We start from the raw sequence: 18,002 nt of genomic DNA on the forward strand, positions 1-18,002 counted from the left end.
AGAACATTACGTTCATGTTCCTTGATACGGGTACCAATGGACCGGCATGTTTGGCCAATGTATACCTTACCGCAAGTCCAGGGAATTTCGAATAACTATACTAGTAGAACGTACTCGTCGTTGACAGCCAATAATTTGAGATGTCCACTTTTGTACATGACCGAATTTTGCACACATTGGACTTTATTTTTTTATAGGACTAGGCCTAACCATTTGTCATTTACTTTGGTATTTAGCTAATGAAACGCGTGCAAGTTCAGTAAATACCTCCATATTGAAGGCTGCCATTTAAATATGGTTAATTACTACAAAATTAGAATAGACTTGTACTGTAAACAAATTTCAACGTATTAGGTTGTACTCAGTACAGTACTCATTGTAGAGATCCCTCAACATTCTGATTTCGCGTCGGATGTTCTTACCATTAAGCTATGGCGGCCTAGTGCATTTCTGTTATGTTGCGAAGGGTCTGTTAGAAGAAAGGTGTTTTGAGACTGCATATTGAATTATTTATGTTAATAAATTACATGTTCAAACTTAGAAAGAAATCTGGACAATATGAGAGTACTTACTTGGTTATTATGACTGGTAGAAACATGTTGGATACCATCAGAGTGAAGTAATAAACCACCAAAGACCAGGATCCGAGACCTCGCTTGGAGTTGATAGAGCTCTGGAACGCTTGAGTTGTGTTAAAAGCCGTGAAAAGGATCATGAAGGCCAAGCTAATGAACACAAGATTCTTCAGTATTCTCCACTTCTCTGATGGGGGATAAATTCGTATATTCAAGATATCATCAGAACTCTGAGATATGAGTTGACTTCTTGATCGATTTAATGTTGAAAACTGCTCTGAATCATGTCTCCCTGTTCTCGAAGATCCCTTACTCAAATCTATATTTCTGCTAACTGACTTTAATATTCCTAAATCAATTCCATTTATGGTTGAATTTATCGTTCTTCTCTCGTCAGTATTATGATTTATTGCAGAAGATACATTTTGGACATCATTGTAGGATAATGTACTCGTATCCTTAGATTGTTGTGACGTTTCACGTACCTTTCTGCCCTTTAATTCTGGCTTTCGAGCGAGTTTCTCAGCATCTGCGACCGATATTCTGGGATAATCTTGCTTTGTCGCCTCAGCTGACTTCCCCCTACTAGGCGAATCATCACCTATCTTGAAGGTACTGCTTCGAGTCCTAATGCTCCCATTGTTGCTCAACCCTTCGCTCACACCTGAAGATAAGTTATCGATGGTAGCGAAAGCCTCCTTTATTTCCATGTCTAAGTCATCAAAATCTATTTCTAAATCATTAGACGCTCCTTGACCAGCAACAGACATGTCATCGTCATCATCGAGGTCAGTAACTTGAATATATATCCTTCTACATTCCATATCGTCTGTTGGAAAATGTTCCGTTTCTTCAAAATATTCATCTTCAGTGTAGGCGCAGTATAGTGGCAAAGTGTGAGATTCAGGCTCGGTTCGTTGAATTTCAATTCGTGACGATTTACGTTCTTCTATGAAAGCTTCAGCCCTTGCTGTTACCTTTAATTCATTCATATTTATGCTTCTCCTGACATCATCGGACTTCTGATTTGTAGATGTTTGACTGTCTGTTTCCTCTTCATTCTTTTTCTTCCTTCTGTCAACAGTATTCCTACCGTCTTTATGGGTGCCAGTGTTACGTTTCAGAGTTCCTTCATGTTTGGCAGATTCTTTTCCTGTTAATTCACTGTCCACTTGCTTTGCATTAATTTCGTTTCCTTTTGCTTTATCACCTTGCCCATCATGTTCGTCATGCAGTACAGAACATTGAGTTGCTATGTTTTCCTTTTCTGTTTCCGGTATGGTTAACAGATCGCTTTTCCTCCTTGGTCTTGTATTAATATGTACGTTAAGGAAATTATTTCTCTGCTCAAGATTTTCCCTGTTTCCATCTTCAAGTTTATTATTATTTTCAAGTTTCATATTCTCGGTTTTGGAGTAATGATTTGCATCACTAGCGCTCTTCCTTCTAGGTTTTACTTCACTGGCATCACTTACTGAGGCGTCTTCATGCTTATATTTCATCTTCTCCTTGTCGGATTGTTGCTTAACATCAGTCGTACTCTTTCTTCTGGGATTGAAAACACTAACGTTTCTTACAGGAGGGTTCACATGATTATTCATCTCCACTCCATTATCAACATATTCTTTTATCAGTTTTACTTCATCTTCATCAGGAGTGTTCTTCTTTATACGTTCTACTTCACTGCTGGAAGGAATTTGACCATCATTAGTCAAAGTCTCTGAAATCGCTGTTTCTTCAAGCTTTACCTTCTCTTTGTCAGAATGAACTTTTTCATCATTTACACTACTTTTTCTAGATGGTGTTTGCTTATGATTATTTACGCTTGTATTCACATTATCATCTTCACCTATTTCTACTTTGTTAATATTCTCATTTCTCATATTTTCGTCATTGAATTTAAGGTTTGTATTTTTTTGTGCAGTATCATTGCTTATGTTACTGTCGGAAACAGCAAGATCAATGATTTCTTTCCTATTGTCCACAAATACATCACCACTGTCATAATTATTGTCCAATTTATCTTCAAGAGGGAGATCTCCAGGTTTGGTAATTTCATTTAAATTTTCTTTCACTTCATTTTCCCTACGGACAGATTTTCTGCTATCGCCGTCCATGTTTTCTTCTATACTAACAGCAACCAAACCTTTAGGTAGCTTCTTGTCAGAATTAAATGACGCTCTACCAAATTCAGTGCAGCGTCTCCCGATCTCAGCAAAATCAAACTCATCTCCCATGTCATCTAGGTCAATTTCCACTACATCATGCTCTTGGCTATCATCATGATCAAAAGGAAGTTCATCCTTGAATGATGGAGATATTTCGTCAGTTTCGATCTCTTCCTTTGAATGACTTTCCTCAAGTGACTGGTTGCCTTGGTCAGATATGCGGTTCGTGTCTTCCTCTCCGTAATGTGACGCACCCGTAGCAGCTTGACTAACTTGCTGCTCAGCTGCACTTCCTCCAGTAAGCACTGTGCGTGGAATTTCATTTTCACTTCCTTCCATAAATTTACTGTTCAAATTCTCAGTTTCCTTGAGTGTAGCAGACATACTCACACGAGACAATAATCCATCACTTATGTTATATCGCACTGCTATGAAATAACACAACTACTCAAAATGAGATCACAGTAACGTTCATTAATTAAATGGCCACAAACTGATTTTGAGTTCTGTTTCACTGATATAATTAGGTTGTTTGTCATTAACAAGTCTTGAGATATTTATATTATACACTATCCTAGATTTGTCTTACATTATCATTAAATACTATGATCAAACCTGGACAAATACATTTTGCGAATGACAGGTGGAAAGACTGACGGTGTTTGCCTGGCAGCTAAAGAGACCTTCCTGTAGAACTGTAGGGCACCTATCCAGTGCAGAACTGGCCTCTAACTATAATTACCTGATAACCGTGTGGCAGTGAATAAGCGCCCAGAAGGTGGCCTGTCTGATAAGTGGATAGTTACGTCTTCACAAAGGAAATCCAGAAAATCGCCAACCAAGTGTCCTCACCACGTAACAGCTGAATTTATTGGAATGATTACGAACATTATTATTCTTAACAAAATAGTGTCTGAATCAATAATACGCCAGGATTCAATCTTAAAATGCAATTGATTCGCACGAAATAGTTATAAGCATGCGGTACTGCTTCTTTACTTTGGACTTAATGACCTTGAAGTTTATTCTCTTCAAAATAAAGGGAGGTGGATGTTTTTATGAATTAATGTCAGAGGCTTGAGACATACATTCATATTCGTGTACTGTAAATGTATATGTCTGATAAATGTGCTTCTGTGGAGTCAAATTAATGTTCGCAGCAGCTGTCATTAGTTCGATCTAGTACTGGAATTGATGCGTCATACTTTAGAGAAAGCAACATTTAAGCATATCTCTGGAGTTATTTTGGAGTGAAACTTGAGATAATTGCTGTCAGATTTGAAGCCCAAATCTTTCAACAATGTAGTTTCCTAGTCTTATCGTAAGCATGTGTTCATCATTTTAGCATAAATAGCAGTCTGATAATCTGTAAAAAATAATAAACCTCTACAATCACTAAACACGTGCTAATGTACGAAATGAAAATGTAAAATTTAACATGAGCATTACGATTAGGTCCACCCCTGTCGTGTAGTGGTTACTGTGATTAGGTGCCATCCCCGGAGGCCCGGATTTGATTCCCGGCTCTGCCACGTAATTTGAAAAGTGGTACGACGTCTGGAACGGGGTCCACTCAGCCTCGAGAAGTCAGCTGAGTAGAAAGGGGTTCGATTCCCGCCTCAGCCATCCTCAAAGTGGTTTTCCTGGTTTCCCACTTCAGAAAATGCTGGGATGGTACCTAACTTAAGGCCACGAACGCTACCTCGCCTCTTCCTTTTCCGTTCCTTCCAATCTTCCCATCCTACAAAAGGCTCCTTTTCAGCATAGTAAGGGTGTCCACCTGAGGGAGATACTTGTCCTCCTTCCCAGATGTATCTCCGACCCAAAGTCTCACGATTCAAGACACTGCCCTTGAGGTGATAAAGGCGAGTTCCCTCGCTGAGTCCGTGGGAAAACTTACCCTGGAAGGTACACGGATTAAGAAAGAAAGAAAGAAAGAAAGAACTAGGATTAGAAGATATCTTTGTATCATTGGTTCTTTATAGTAATATTGCAAATTAAATTAAATCACGCATTAAACAATAAAACAAATTACGTGAAATAAAATATTACTAGTAAGTATATCAAACGAGAAACTACGAAAATGAGGAAAGACATGGCTATTTAAAAGAATACATACAGGAGCAACGTAAAAACACATAATATTTACAAGCGATCGTATCGCAATTCGCATAAAATTTACAAATAAAAATTAAAATATTCCCTTTCAAGTGGTGTAACGTAATTTCGGCAGAGTTCTTCAGAAATTTATACAAACATTATAAAATATAACTTAAAATATTATCTTACTATTAGTGAAGCAAAATAGTCACGATGCATGAACACAGAAATTCACAAACGTTCTGAATACAGTATTTCTAGCACGATTTTCAGCCTATTGACGAACTACTAGCTTAACATGGCATTCATAACAAAAACACACAGAAACTGAAACAAAATTTACAACACACTAATGTATTTTCTTGAAGTATGCTATTTTTCTCTTTCCTTCTTCTTTTTGTTTTGTTTTGGGAACGCTCTATGACTTCCGCAGGTAAAGCATTCAAACATCAATTTCCCGATTTTTAGACGAAAATTGATTATAGTTGGTTTTCGGTGGCCTTACTTTTACTTTACTATCAAGATGCTGTGAGCAAACAGTCAAGTTAAATAATAGAAAAACTATTCGAAAGATAGAATAAAAAGCAAGATGTAAAGGTGATCACGTCAAGCAATTGATCAGTAACAAGAATGAAAGGTAGAAAACAGTGAAAGAAATGAAATAAATAATACAAATAGATAACACATGGAAGATGTCTGTTAGTTCATCATCCCGAAGACTGGTAGGATCCTCAACTATCACCACCGAAGGTTATGCCGTTATAGGGAGACTGCTAAACGAAATTAGGCGTAGTAGGCAAATGAGGCGTGAAGTAGTTTGCCATTGCATTCCTCACTGGTCCAGAAGGTGATATTGCACCTCTACTGACCCTCTGAGTGGAACTTTTCATATAACCCTCAGATTCGCGAGTCGTGATCCGAATTCCATTACTCAGCACCACTCATGTCTCAGTAGCTTTCATCCTATCACAGCCATATAAATAAAACTGGGCAGGTGTGGAAGCTACATTTTTCCTAGTTTGTGCCAAGACATACATACATACATACATGCATACATACATACATACATACATACATACATACATACATAATAGTTTCGTGTGGCTATTTCTAGCCGAGTGCAGCCCTTGTAAGGCAGACCCTCCGATGAGGGTGGGCGGCATTTGCCGTTTGTAGGTAACTGGGTGTTATTGTGGTGGAGGATAGTGTTACGTGTCGTGTGTGAGTTGCAGGGATGTTGGGGACAGCACAAATACCCGGCCCCCGGGTCACTGGAATTAACCAATTAAGGTTAAAATCCCCGACCCGGCCGGGAATCGAACCCGGGACCCTCTGAACCGAAGGCCAGTACGCTGACCACTCAGCCAACGAGTCGGACTATACATACATACATACATACATACATACATACATACATACATACATACATACGTAAAACATCATTATAGATCGTTATGCCTTTCAGCGTTCAGTCTGCAAGTCTCTGTGAATTTACTATACGTCGCCACAATCCTCCATTTGCAACTAGTGCTGTGGCCTCATTTACTTCTATACCTCTTATCTTGAAATCGTTAGAAACTGAGTCTAACCATCTTCGTCTTAGTCTTCCTCTACTCTTACCATCCATAACAGAGTCCATTATTCTCCTAGGTAACCTATCTTCCACCATTCGCCTCACATGATCCCACCACCTAAGCCGCTTTATGCGTACAGCTTCACCCATCGAGTTCATTCCAAACTTAGCCTTTATCTCCTAATTCCGAGTACCCTCCTGTCATTGTTCCCACCCGTTTGTACCAGCAATCAATGTCTGTTACTTCTAACTTATGAATAAGATATCCTGAATCCACCCAGCTTTCGCTCCCGTAAAGCGAAGTTGGCCAGGAAACAGACTGATGTAAAGATAGTTTCGTCCGAGAGCTGACTTCCTTCTTACAGAACACTGCAGATCGCAATTGCGAGCTCACTGCATATTAGCCTTACTGCACTTTGATTCAGTCTCACTATACTACCATCCTGGGAGAAGACACATCGTAAATACTTGAAATTATCTACTGGTTCCAGTTCTGTATCTCCAATCTGACATTAAATTCTGTTGAATTTCTTACCTACCGACATCAATTTAATCTTCGAAAGGCTATGAAACAGATAACAAATAATTATATAAGACATGTACATACTAAACATTCATCTTATAGTAAAATTCTACTGTACATATTTGTTTATATTTCATTATTTTGAGCATTTTGTCAGTTATATATATAACCACCGTGATATTTTGCTTGTTTCCCTCGAATACGGTGTATGGCTTCCTACGGCTTGATTTGATCATCTGCCTAAATACGATTTGAAAGTTATCACTCACCGAGCGAGTTGGCAGTGCGGTTCGGGAGACGGTGGGTTAGAATCCCACCATCGGCAGCCCTGAAGATGTCCCGTTTCCACACCAGGCAAATACTAGTGTTGTGCCTTAATTAAGACCACGGCCGCTACCTAGTCCTTTTCCATCCTTCCGTCTCCTAAAACCTTCGATAAGTTACTGCGTTGTTAAAGGTTATCACATGATAAGATGGAAGAATTGAAATTAGTATGAACCTCTAACTAAAAACATTGAAAAACTTGGCCTTTGAAATAACCATGAAAATCACTTGTATTTAGTTCAAATTCATCTAATCATCACTTTCCCTTTCCTGACCTTCTTCGCAACGTCTCGCCGTTGGTACATTGTGTGGATTCGGTCTGGTTTTACGGTCAGATTCCCTTCCTGACACCGACTTTAGGTGAAGAGATGTATTCGCTATTACAGTACGTGCTTCGCCGAGCAAGTGGTTGCGTGATTTGTGCCACTTAGTTATCACGTGGTATTCGGGAGATAGCGGGTTTGATCCCCACTGTCGGCAGCCCTGAAGACGGTTTTCCGTGGTTTTCCGTTTTCATACCAGGCAAATGCAGGGCTGTACCATAATTAAAGCTACGGTCACTTCCTTCCCCTTCCTATCCCATCGTCGTCATAAGACCTACCTGTGTCGGTGCGTCGTACGCAAATTGTAATATACATAATATTTGTTCTGTGGTGGTTGGTAGTGTGTTGTTTTGTGTGTAGTAGGAGGTGTGTATTAAGAAGTTTTAGAGCTACAGGAATTAATCTTGCGAGGTTAATTCTCCGACCCGATCTGGAATCAAACCCGGAGCACCCTGAAATGAATGGGTACGTTGGGCCTTCTAGCAAGTGACGACCTCTAACAGGCCAGAAGATGTATTGCGGTGTTCTGAGGTGCGAAAAGTATCAGAGAGGAATGGCCGTGGTACAAAAGGAACTGTCCCCTCATTCGCCGCAGTCCGGAGAATGGGAAAACACAGAAATCCATTGTCAGTACAGCCCACTGCCTCCCGAATGCAGAGCTGTAACGACACGATAAAGCCATCGCAATTGTTAGCCGTAGCCACCCTACTCGGAGTAACGTAGAAACTACTACTGCTACTAACATTTTTTAATTTCCTACCATGATTGGGTAATGTAGAAGGGGAAGGTGGGTTTAATTTCATACCGGGACAGCGTATGGTGGCCTTCATAGACAGTAATGCCGTCTCTCAGGCCAGAGAGATTTGTTTCGGCGATGTGATTTGAGGATAAGGTAAGAGGGACGCGGCCATGTCTTACATTAGGAATTGTCCCAGCATTCGCATTAGCCCATGAGAATTGATAACCACGGAAATATATTTTCAGGACAGCCGATGAAGCGGGACAGCCCCTTTCCCCACCCCTTCCCTCCCAAACGTACACCTACAAGGCTAGCTAAAACAAGCCTCTGTTAAGCCGAAGCTTACTTTACTCGGTCAGGTAGACGACGACTACTACTACTACTACTACTACTGCTACTGCAGCACAGGGTTTCCTTCTACATGGTAACGCTGTCTCTCAGGACAGCGATACATTTATATATTTATTTATTTATTTATTTATTTATTTATTTATTTATTTATTTATTTATTTATTTATCAAGTGGTGATTTTTGAACTATTGGCCTCTCTCTTACACTTAACCACATACAAATGTCCGGCTCCATGGCTAAATGGTTAGCGTGCTGGCTTTTGGTCGCAGGGGTCCTGGGTTCGATTCCAGGCAGGGTCGGGAATTTTAACTTTAATTGGTTAAATTCTTTGGCACGGGGGCTAGGTGTATGTGTCGTCTTCATCATCATCACGACGCGCAGGTCGCCTACGGGAATTAAATCAAAAGACCTGCATCTGGCGAGCCGAACTTGTCCTCGGACACTTCCGGCACTAAAAGCCATACGCCATTTCATATATTTTTACCACATACAAATGTTATATTTTACAGCACTGATTTTAAATTTCGTGGTAATCAACTACAGTTAATCAAATAAAAATGAGCAAATCAGACAAGGAGTAAAAATAGTCGTATTTATTACGATTATTATTAATGAAATATTATAGGACAATTACGGAATATACATTAACAGAAAATGTCAAATTAATACGTAAAGAATTATTCTACTAAGTAGCTTTAAAAGAAACCTTCTAATGTGAGGCAAAATGAGATTAACTCTATGTTACAAACTGAGTTCACTAAGAACCATGTTACTATGTTATCTATTCCCAGGAACAATGCATAATCTTAAATGAGAAGAGTAAAACTTAAATGGGCTAGCCTAAGAAAAATTTAATATATTTTTTTTTTGGTTTCATTCACACGTCAATCACTCTTACAGTACATTCATTCAAGTTAATTGTATGTACGGTAGGCTGTTTTAAACGCTCTAGACGAATAAGAGTTTTTAAATTCTACCGTGATCATATTTCATAACCTCGAAGCAGTGTCCAGGAAAGAATGGCTGTAGGTATTCGTTCGATGTGGTGCTATTTCAAGCAGAGATCTGGAACGAGTATTCATTTCGTGGAATGAAGAAAGAAGTCTAAAATTGGATGATAGGCGGGGCTTTCTGTAGAAAGCAACTAGAAGATGAGTGTCTTTTGTTGGGTTTTTCTACGGTCGTTTAAAGATAACCAGCCTAACGTTTTGCAATATGGTGTTATATGATCATCGTGGAAAGCTGATAGGCATGAGTTCTGGAAACGTTGTAATTTTCCTGCTTGGTCACAGGTTAGGTCAATCAATACACAGTCACAGTAGTCAAAGATTTTACATAGAAGTTGTTTGTGTAAGTTTTAATTTATGATCCAGGGGGAAAACATTCATAAGACGCTTTATAAGATAAAGATTGCACGAAGTTTTCTGCACACATTAGTTATAAGATCATTCCATACCAGAGTCTCATTTCAGGTGACCCCATTTTAGGTGCAACCGACGGTGATGACCATTTCCTCATCGTCTCCCGAATGCAAAATCTTGGAGTATGGCACTTCAGTATCATGGATGGTAATTGGAGAAGGTGCTTGATTATTATTTAGAGCATAGTAATGTTTAGTGTCCAATTTGATTCGGTGGAGGAGATGTTCTGAGGAGGTGATGAGATTGGCAGCCGTGGCTTACTAGGAACTGTCCCGGCACTCGCCATAGTGCGGGAGAGTGGAAAACAAAGGAAAACATTCTCAATACAACCGATGGTGAGAACCAGCTACTCATCGTCTCCCAAACGTAGAGCTTTAGAGCCACGGTAGAACTCACGAAGAATATTCGTGAATGTAGGTAACTCAATCAGAAATGTGTTTCACATGTAGGAGTGTAACCTCTAAAGTGCTCAATGGACATCATTTCTTGGGTATATTTTTCAGAAGAGTCCCCTTTGTTATGAGACATTTGACAAGAAGTTACATTATTTTTCCAAGTCATTTCAATAGTGTGTTACGAGCCTGACGTCAGATTAATATTGTCACTTAGGCCTTTTCTCCCTCACTCGATTTCTGACAAAGAAAAACTTCCCGAACCCTCATTAATTGCTAAAAGGGATTGATATATTTCAAACGATCCTGTTATAATAATTCAGCCCATACCTATCTTAGACTGGGAATACTTCCTTCAAAACCATATGTTTACTCAGAGAATTATTTAGTTCAGGAGTAAATCATATACAATGTCCTGCTGCATTCCTGAAACACGTCTGATAGCCTGTGACTTGAATAGTATCAGTTCTTATGAGATAGTGCTAAAAGAGTCCTCTGGTCTCGTATGAATGATTGAATATTACTCCTTGATTTAATTTCGGATTTTCGAGAAACCTAGCAGTCAATTAGTATGCCCTGTGACTAAAGGAAAGCAAAATTTGACGGTCAAATACTGACATTTGTGTAGCGTTAAGATAACAGAGATCTAAAAAACTTACGGCCACAGAATTCATGAAAAGAAGTGAAATATACAGTGTGTTAAGCTTGGTACCACATGATTAAATAGATTATAGCTTTCTGAATTAAGAAGTTAATTACGTGCCTAGAGGTTCAAAATAGAAATATACAGAACAATACTGGAGTCGGATATTGAAAACTGCATGGGAAAAGTACGCTCAGGAAATTCTTTTATGAAACTGTGATCCCTGAATCAGTTACTTAAATTTGGCATTCTCTTTATTAGATGAAATACATCGCAGATTGTCAACATGTTTTTAATTATGTACAATGTAGGAACGGAATGCTGCACCATAAGAATAAAATTAATTAACTCCATAAATATGACTGCCAGGTGCGACCAGTTGAAAAGCAAGTGGGTATTTCTCCCACTGTGACTGCTATTTACTATGAGGCAAGAGGTTTCTAAAATATGCACAGTTTTTATGCACAAGTATTTCTGATCCACCCGCGACATTAAAAATGTAGCAGCTAACTTATCCATTCCCCAATATTAAATTCATTAAAGCCAATGCCACTAGATTATATGTTACTAAGTTTCCATATAATATTTAATTCTGATATTTTAAAATATATTACACATCTGTTTTATGGGGAGTTCGCCAGTGATTCGTGTATAATTAAGAGTGGACGTTTTCAATATTACTTATTAACTTTATCATTTTTAAAACAATGCTCGACAAATTATTTAAATATCTTCTAAATGACACCATGTCCAACTCGTTGGCTGAACGGTCAGCGTACTGGCCTTCGGTTCAGAGGGTCCCGGGCTCAATTCCCGGCCAGGTCGGGGATTTTAACCATAATTGGTTAATTCCTAGGGCACGGGGGCTGGGTGTATATGTTGTCTTCATCATCATTTCATCCTCATCACGGCGCGCAGGTCGCCTTCGGGCATCAAATAGAAAGACCTGCACCTGGCGAGCCGAACCCGTCCTGGGATATATTGACACTAAAAGCCATACGACATTTCATTCAATGACATAAAGTAAGTTGGATTTTATTTCATACCTGTTTGTGAAAGAAGATAAATATGTACATCATCATTGATCAGACCTTTAAAGAACTGAAGTGATGGATTCATATGTTTACTATTATCTGAAGTACCACTGTGAAGTCTTTTGTCCCACAGGAAGCAAGGGGAAGGCGCATTAGACCTTTGTTTCGGTTTCAGGTGATGGATTTCAGGATATTATTGCTACTACTGTAATTATTACTATTACCATATCCAGATTTTATTGTCATGTGCAGGATGCATGGTGAAATGAATGTTCAAAGCTTGAGTTTAATGTAAAATATAATTTCAAGAGGAACCCACTCCTCTCCGAGTTCGAATACAGGTCGAGAAAGCAGACTGCACTTGATATTGTTGAAACCACAAGACAGTGCTCACATAGCGTGTTTGATATTAGTTGCTAGTTGATAACGTTGTCCATTCACAATTGGGTTGTGCAAACAGTATATTGTCGTTGCCGGGACAAAACCTCCTATGTGATATATTTTTGGAGGTATACTATCCTGCAGCACATACATTATGAAGAGCGAGAATGCCTTGACAAAATTCACACAATATTGCACCTTAGATAACAGAACCTTACCGGCCAAAGTTCTAAGCTAAAATATTTCACATAGGAGGTTTTGTCCCGGCAGCGACGATATGCTTCTCAATAGGAAGATGACCTACGAGGAACAGAAGTTACGTTGAGGAAAGGGGTCATCGTAAAAGCTCAGAAAATTATCGAAACAAATATTTAACGTCCAGCATAAGCAGCGAATGAAGAACGGGTCACTGTACTGTTCAAACAACTTTCTTAAATTATTTGTTTATTTTATAGCTTTTAGTGCGGGGAGTATCTGAGGACATGTTCAGTTCGCCATTTCTGTAGCTGTGTTTCCCGGACCACACCATGCCATGGGGATTAGCTACATTAGCTACATGTGAGGAAGATTTTTTCCTACTTGTCTAACGTCGCACTAACGCATCAAAAGTTTTCGTTGAAAGAAGGACGGGAAAGGGCTAATATTGGGAAGGTAGCGTCTTCAGGGCTGCCGACGACGGTATTGGAACCTACTATTTCCCGAATGAAAGCTTAGCTGCTCGACAACTACAATCGCTTCACAAATGTATACTATTATTCTAGTCTTAAATCGAATACATTATTTCGCAAGTTTTGTATTAATTAACAGTATCTCACGGTACAATTCATGAGTCTTTCAATCAACACTTTATTCAAATTCAAATTCTCATGTAGACACAATATCAATACAAAAATAAAGGCTTCACAATGACGGTATCCATTTTTGTAAGAATCTGAATTATACGAGAAACGTATACATTGTTAAGGCTTTCACAACGACTCCGTATTTCAAGAATACGCATTCACTGTTTTGCACTTTCAATGCAGTTTATAGCTTGTTTCAAAACAAATAGTGTAGATATTTCGTAACTTTCCACCAAATTAATAATCATTTTGCCTCAACCTACTGAAGATATGTACGTTTCTCATGACGAACTTCATCCGTGGAGAGTCTGTAGCTTACGAATTCAACTAGAAGGAGTAAGAACGGAGCATCTGCATCTTACGGAGCTGAGGTTAGTTTGGCGTGGAACTAGTCCAGCATACTAATCACTGAGTGACCAAAATAGACAATAGATGTGCAGGTTATGCAGATTACGATAACCATATGGTTTCGATCAATCATAAAATGAATTATTGGAATATATTACTCAAATATATTTCATATCTGGTCGAAGATTCATTTAACTTGGAGATGCAGTAGATAAATGTCTACTTGATGAATTTACCTACAAAACTTTCCATCAACACAATTTAATATTAGTTGGGTATTTCTAAATATCTCATCTCCATGTATGTAGGTATTCTGTGTCGGACAGAATGAACAACGTTAAGACGTCAAACGAGTATAGAATGTGTTGTAAAGTTTGAAGACTAACGTGGGACTTCCCGAACATCAGGATTGCACATAAACGATTCATTTATACTCACCGATATGGAATATTTACTATACCCGTGAAGCTAAATGCTCCAGTAATACCATTACAACGGACTACAGACATTACATCCCAGGGAATCACTCATTGTGGAATACCTCTAGCAGACACACTTAATGAGACACTCGGTTAGTTCTTGGTGCTGTGTTTACGGCATAACTGGTTCAATCACGGTTGAGGTTGTTGGCTTTGAGATGGTTAAAATGGGACAACTCCACGTTGTTGGCTTCCGACACATTTAAGAACACATGCGGGACTAAATTTTGAGGTCCAGGGTCTCTCAAAATGTATTGAAGGAACGTTAAATGAATGATATTATTATTATGATTATCATTATTATTATTATTATTATTATTATTATTATTATTATTATTATTATTATTACTACATCCCTAATAAATCATGGATCACAACTGAGTGTGGCATTGCTTCGACCCACTAATTCCAGACTACTTGTCATTTTCCTTATCCGACCTCCTTTGCTTCTTAATGACCTTGAAGAATTTATTAAGTTTGCGATCTTGTGTATCTATGCCTTTTACACTTTTATTAGCTCCTACATTTTCTCATGTTCCGACGAGTGTACAAAATATTCCAATATTCCAATATCCGGATCTGTTGATGTGAGGAATAATTTTATTTTCTCGGCTACTTCATCAATGATCACTACCACCACCGCAGTACTTTAAGTGAGTAAAAAGGTATCCGGAAAATTGTGAAATTAACGAATTTATATTCGAAAATTCTTAAAACGTAATGATTTTTCATTGTTATTAGATCATTTCTTTGCAAGCATCATAACTAGTAACTTCTGAACGAAGATTGCGTTCGGTTACAATATCTGGTATAGCTACGAGTTTAATTATTATTCTCATTGTAGCCCATGTCTTTCCGATGGTAGTGAGATATTTACCTCCTCGGACCATTGGTAGGCAATGTGCATCTCCACTTCATAATTTGTCACTCTCTGCCCATGATTAACTATAGCTATAGGAACAATTATACACTGACTGACAGAGCAAATGCAACACCAAGAAGGAGTGGTCAGCACTTTATGCCAATTGCAGGGTAGACTGACGTCACTGAGGTATGCTCATGATGTGAAATGCGCCGCTGTGCTGCGCACGTAGCGAACGATAAATGGGACACGGCGTTGGCGAATGGCCCACTTCGTACCGTGATTTCTCAGCCGACAGTCATTGTAGAACGTGTTGTCGTGTGCCACAGGACACGTGTATAGCTAAGAATGCCAGGCCGCCGTCAACGGAGGCATTTCCAGCAGACAGACGACTTTACGAGGGGTATGGTGATCGGGCTGAGAAGGGCAGGTTGGTCGCTTCGTCAAATCGCAGCCGATACCCATAGGGATGTGTCCACGGTGCAGCGCCTGTGGCGAAGATGGTTTGCGCAGGGACATGTGGCACGTGCGAGGGGTCCAGGCGCAGCCCGAGTGACGTCAGCACGCGAGGATCGGCGCATCCGCCGCCAAGCGGTGGCAGCCCCGCACGCCACGTCAACCGCCATTCTTCAGCATGTGCAAGACACCCTGGCTGTTCCAATATCGACCAGAACAATTTCCCGTCGATTGGTTGAAGGAGGCCTGCACTCCCGGCGTCCGCTCAGAAGACTACCATTGACTCCACAGCATAGACGTGCACGCCTGGCATGGTGCCGGGCTAGAGCGACTTGGATGAGGGAATGGCGGAACGTCGTGTTCTCCGATGAGTCACGCTTCTGTTCTGTCAGTGATAGTCACCGCAGACGAGTGTGGCGTCGGCGTGGAGAAAGGTCAAATCCGGCAGTAACTGCGGAGCGCCCTACCGCTAGACAACGCGGCATCATGGTTTGGGACGCTATTGCGTATGATTCCACGTCACCTCTAGTGCGTATTCAAGGCACGTTAAATGCCCACCGCTACGTGCAGCATGTGCTGCGGCCGGTGGCACTCCCCTACCTTCAGGGGCTGCCCAATGTTCTGTTTCAGCAGGATAATGCCCGCCCACACACTGCTCGCATCTCCCAACAGGCTCTACGAGGTGTACAGATGCTTCCGTGGCCAGCGTACTCTCCGGATCTCTCACAAATCGAACACGTGTGGGATCTCATTGGACGCCGTTTGCAAACTCTGCCCCAGCCTCGTACGGACGACCAAGTGTGGCAAATAGTTGACAGAGTATGGAGAACCATCCCTCAGGACACCATCCGCATTCTTATTGACTCTGTACCTCGACGTGTTTCTGCGTGCATCGCCGCTCGCGGTGGTCCTACATCCTACTGAGTCGATGCCGTGCGCATTGTGTAACCTGCATATCGGTTTGAAATAAACATCAATTATTCGTCCGTGCCGTCTCTGTTTTTTCCCCAATTTTCATCCCTTTTGAACCACTCCTTCTTGGTGTTGCATTTGCTCTGTCAGTCAGTGTACAAACAATTCATTTCGTGAAATTACACTATTGGTGGCTTATGCCAGACTAAGGCAGTGCTGTAGGGAAATGATCAGTAATTTGAAGATGGCGAACATGCACAAGATGTCTTTATTTTATTTCTTTTATTGTTTCAAAGATCCCTTGAGCTAATGCTCATATTGGGACAGTACATGAACGAGCTGGTACAGTTGTAATTTTAAAGGGAAATTAAATTATTGATAATACAGAGCTGATAAACATTTAAAATAATTTAAATCTTAAATACAACATTTTTCAAGGATACAATTGTGTGTTTAAATGTTTATATAAACAGAAACATATACTGTAGCTAGAAATTAAACCTGGTATTAAGTTCATCTAAACAGACTAAATCCAAGAGCATTAAGTTTTGTCGATAAGCGTTTCTTAAAATTTCTTTTGAATTTATTGAAATTATGACAAGCTTTTATCGAGTATGGAATGGAAGTAAATGCTTTTGTAGCCCTATACAGCCATACTTCACTGTATTCATTCTAGGAACATGTAAGTTCCCAGATTGCCGTGTCGCATGATCATGAATAGATGCATTACTGATGAATTTGAGTTTCATTTCTTCCCGAGACAAATTATGTATAAATTTGAAGGCAAGTGTTACCAAAGAGAATGCAATAGATAACCTAACCGGAGGAATGCCTGTTAATGGGTTTATTATTTGTCTGGACAATAAGAATGGAAAACTACAAAGGGCTCTGAATGCCTTATTTTGAAGAATTTGAAGTTCTGCAATTTAAAGTTTGAGTGAATTAATTCTTTAATGCTTTATAGCATTTAAAAATAATTTACCTCATGATTTTCTCATTGATGGTTTCATCCATTATACAATTGCTCCAATAATACAACTCAAAATAATATTTTAATTCAATAAACTTATGTGCAACATCTATCACAATAGTCCTGTGAAAGGAGTAGCATTTGTAATTCTAAATCTCAGTCATTAATGTCGTTAAGGGTTAAGAATGAAAGTAAAGCATTGTTTCATTCATCCATCTGGTTGTATTTCTGAAGTGGTTATACATCAACGGAAGTTCCACCAGCAGTTAGTTCTCAAGATAGTGGGTTCATTTCCGACTGATGTCACTGGCATGTGATGGTATTTAAATGGGACAATTAGGGCCTCCATGCCGTTGGTTTTCCGCTTTCTCATGAACAACTGTGGGACGAAATTGCAACATCTCCAAGGTCTCTTAATCTTTAAGGCAATTGAAGGGACGTTAACGTATTATTATTATTGTTATTATTATTATTATTAGGCCTATTATTATTATTATTATTATTATTATTATTATTATTATTATTATTATTATTATTATTATTATTATTATTATTATTATTATTATTATTATTATTACATACAAAT

General features: G+C 39.4%; 1 protein-coding gene across 1 annotated transcript in view; it reads right to left on the bottom strand.

The window, feature by feature from the left end:
- The window catches only part of LOC136876774 (myosin-2 heavy chain), a 37,664-nt gene extending 34,972 nt beyond the window's left edge, over nt 1-2,692 (bottom strand). The window contains exon 1 of the mRNA XM_067150601.2: nt 573-2,692. Within this exon, the coding sequence (XP_067006702.2) occupies nt 573-2,692 (2,120 nt within the window). The remainder of the gene's footprint in view (nt 1-572) is intronic.
- Between the last annotated feature and the right edge of the window lie 15,310 nt (nt 2,693-18,002).

The sequence above is a fragment of the Anabrus simplex genome, chromosome 1 (genome assembly GCF_040414725.1).
Source record: "Anabrus simplex isolate iqAnaSimp1 chromosome 1, ASM4041472v1, whole genome shotgun sequence".
Classification (NCBI taxonomy): domain Eukaryota; kingdom Metazoa; phylum Arthropoda; class Insecta; order Orthoptera; family Tettigoniidae; genus Anabrus; species Anabrus simplex.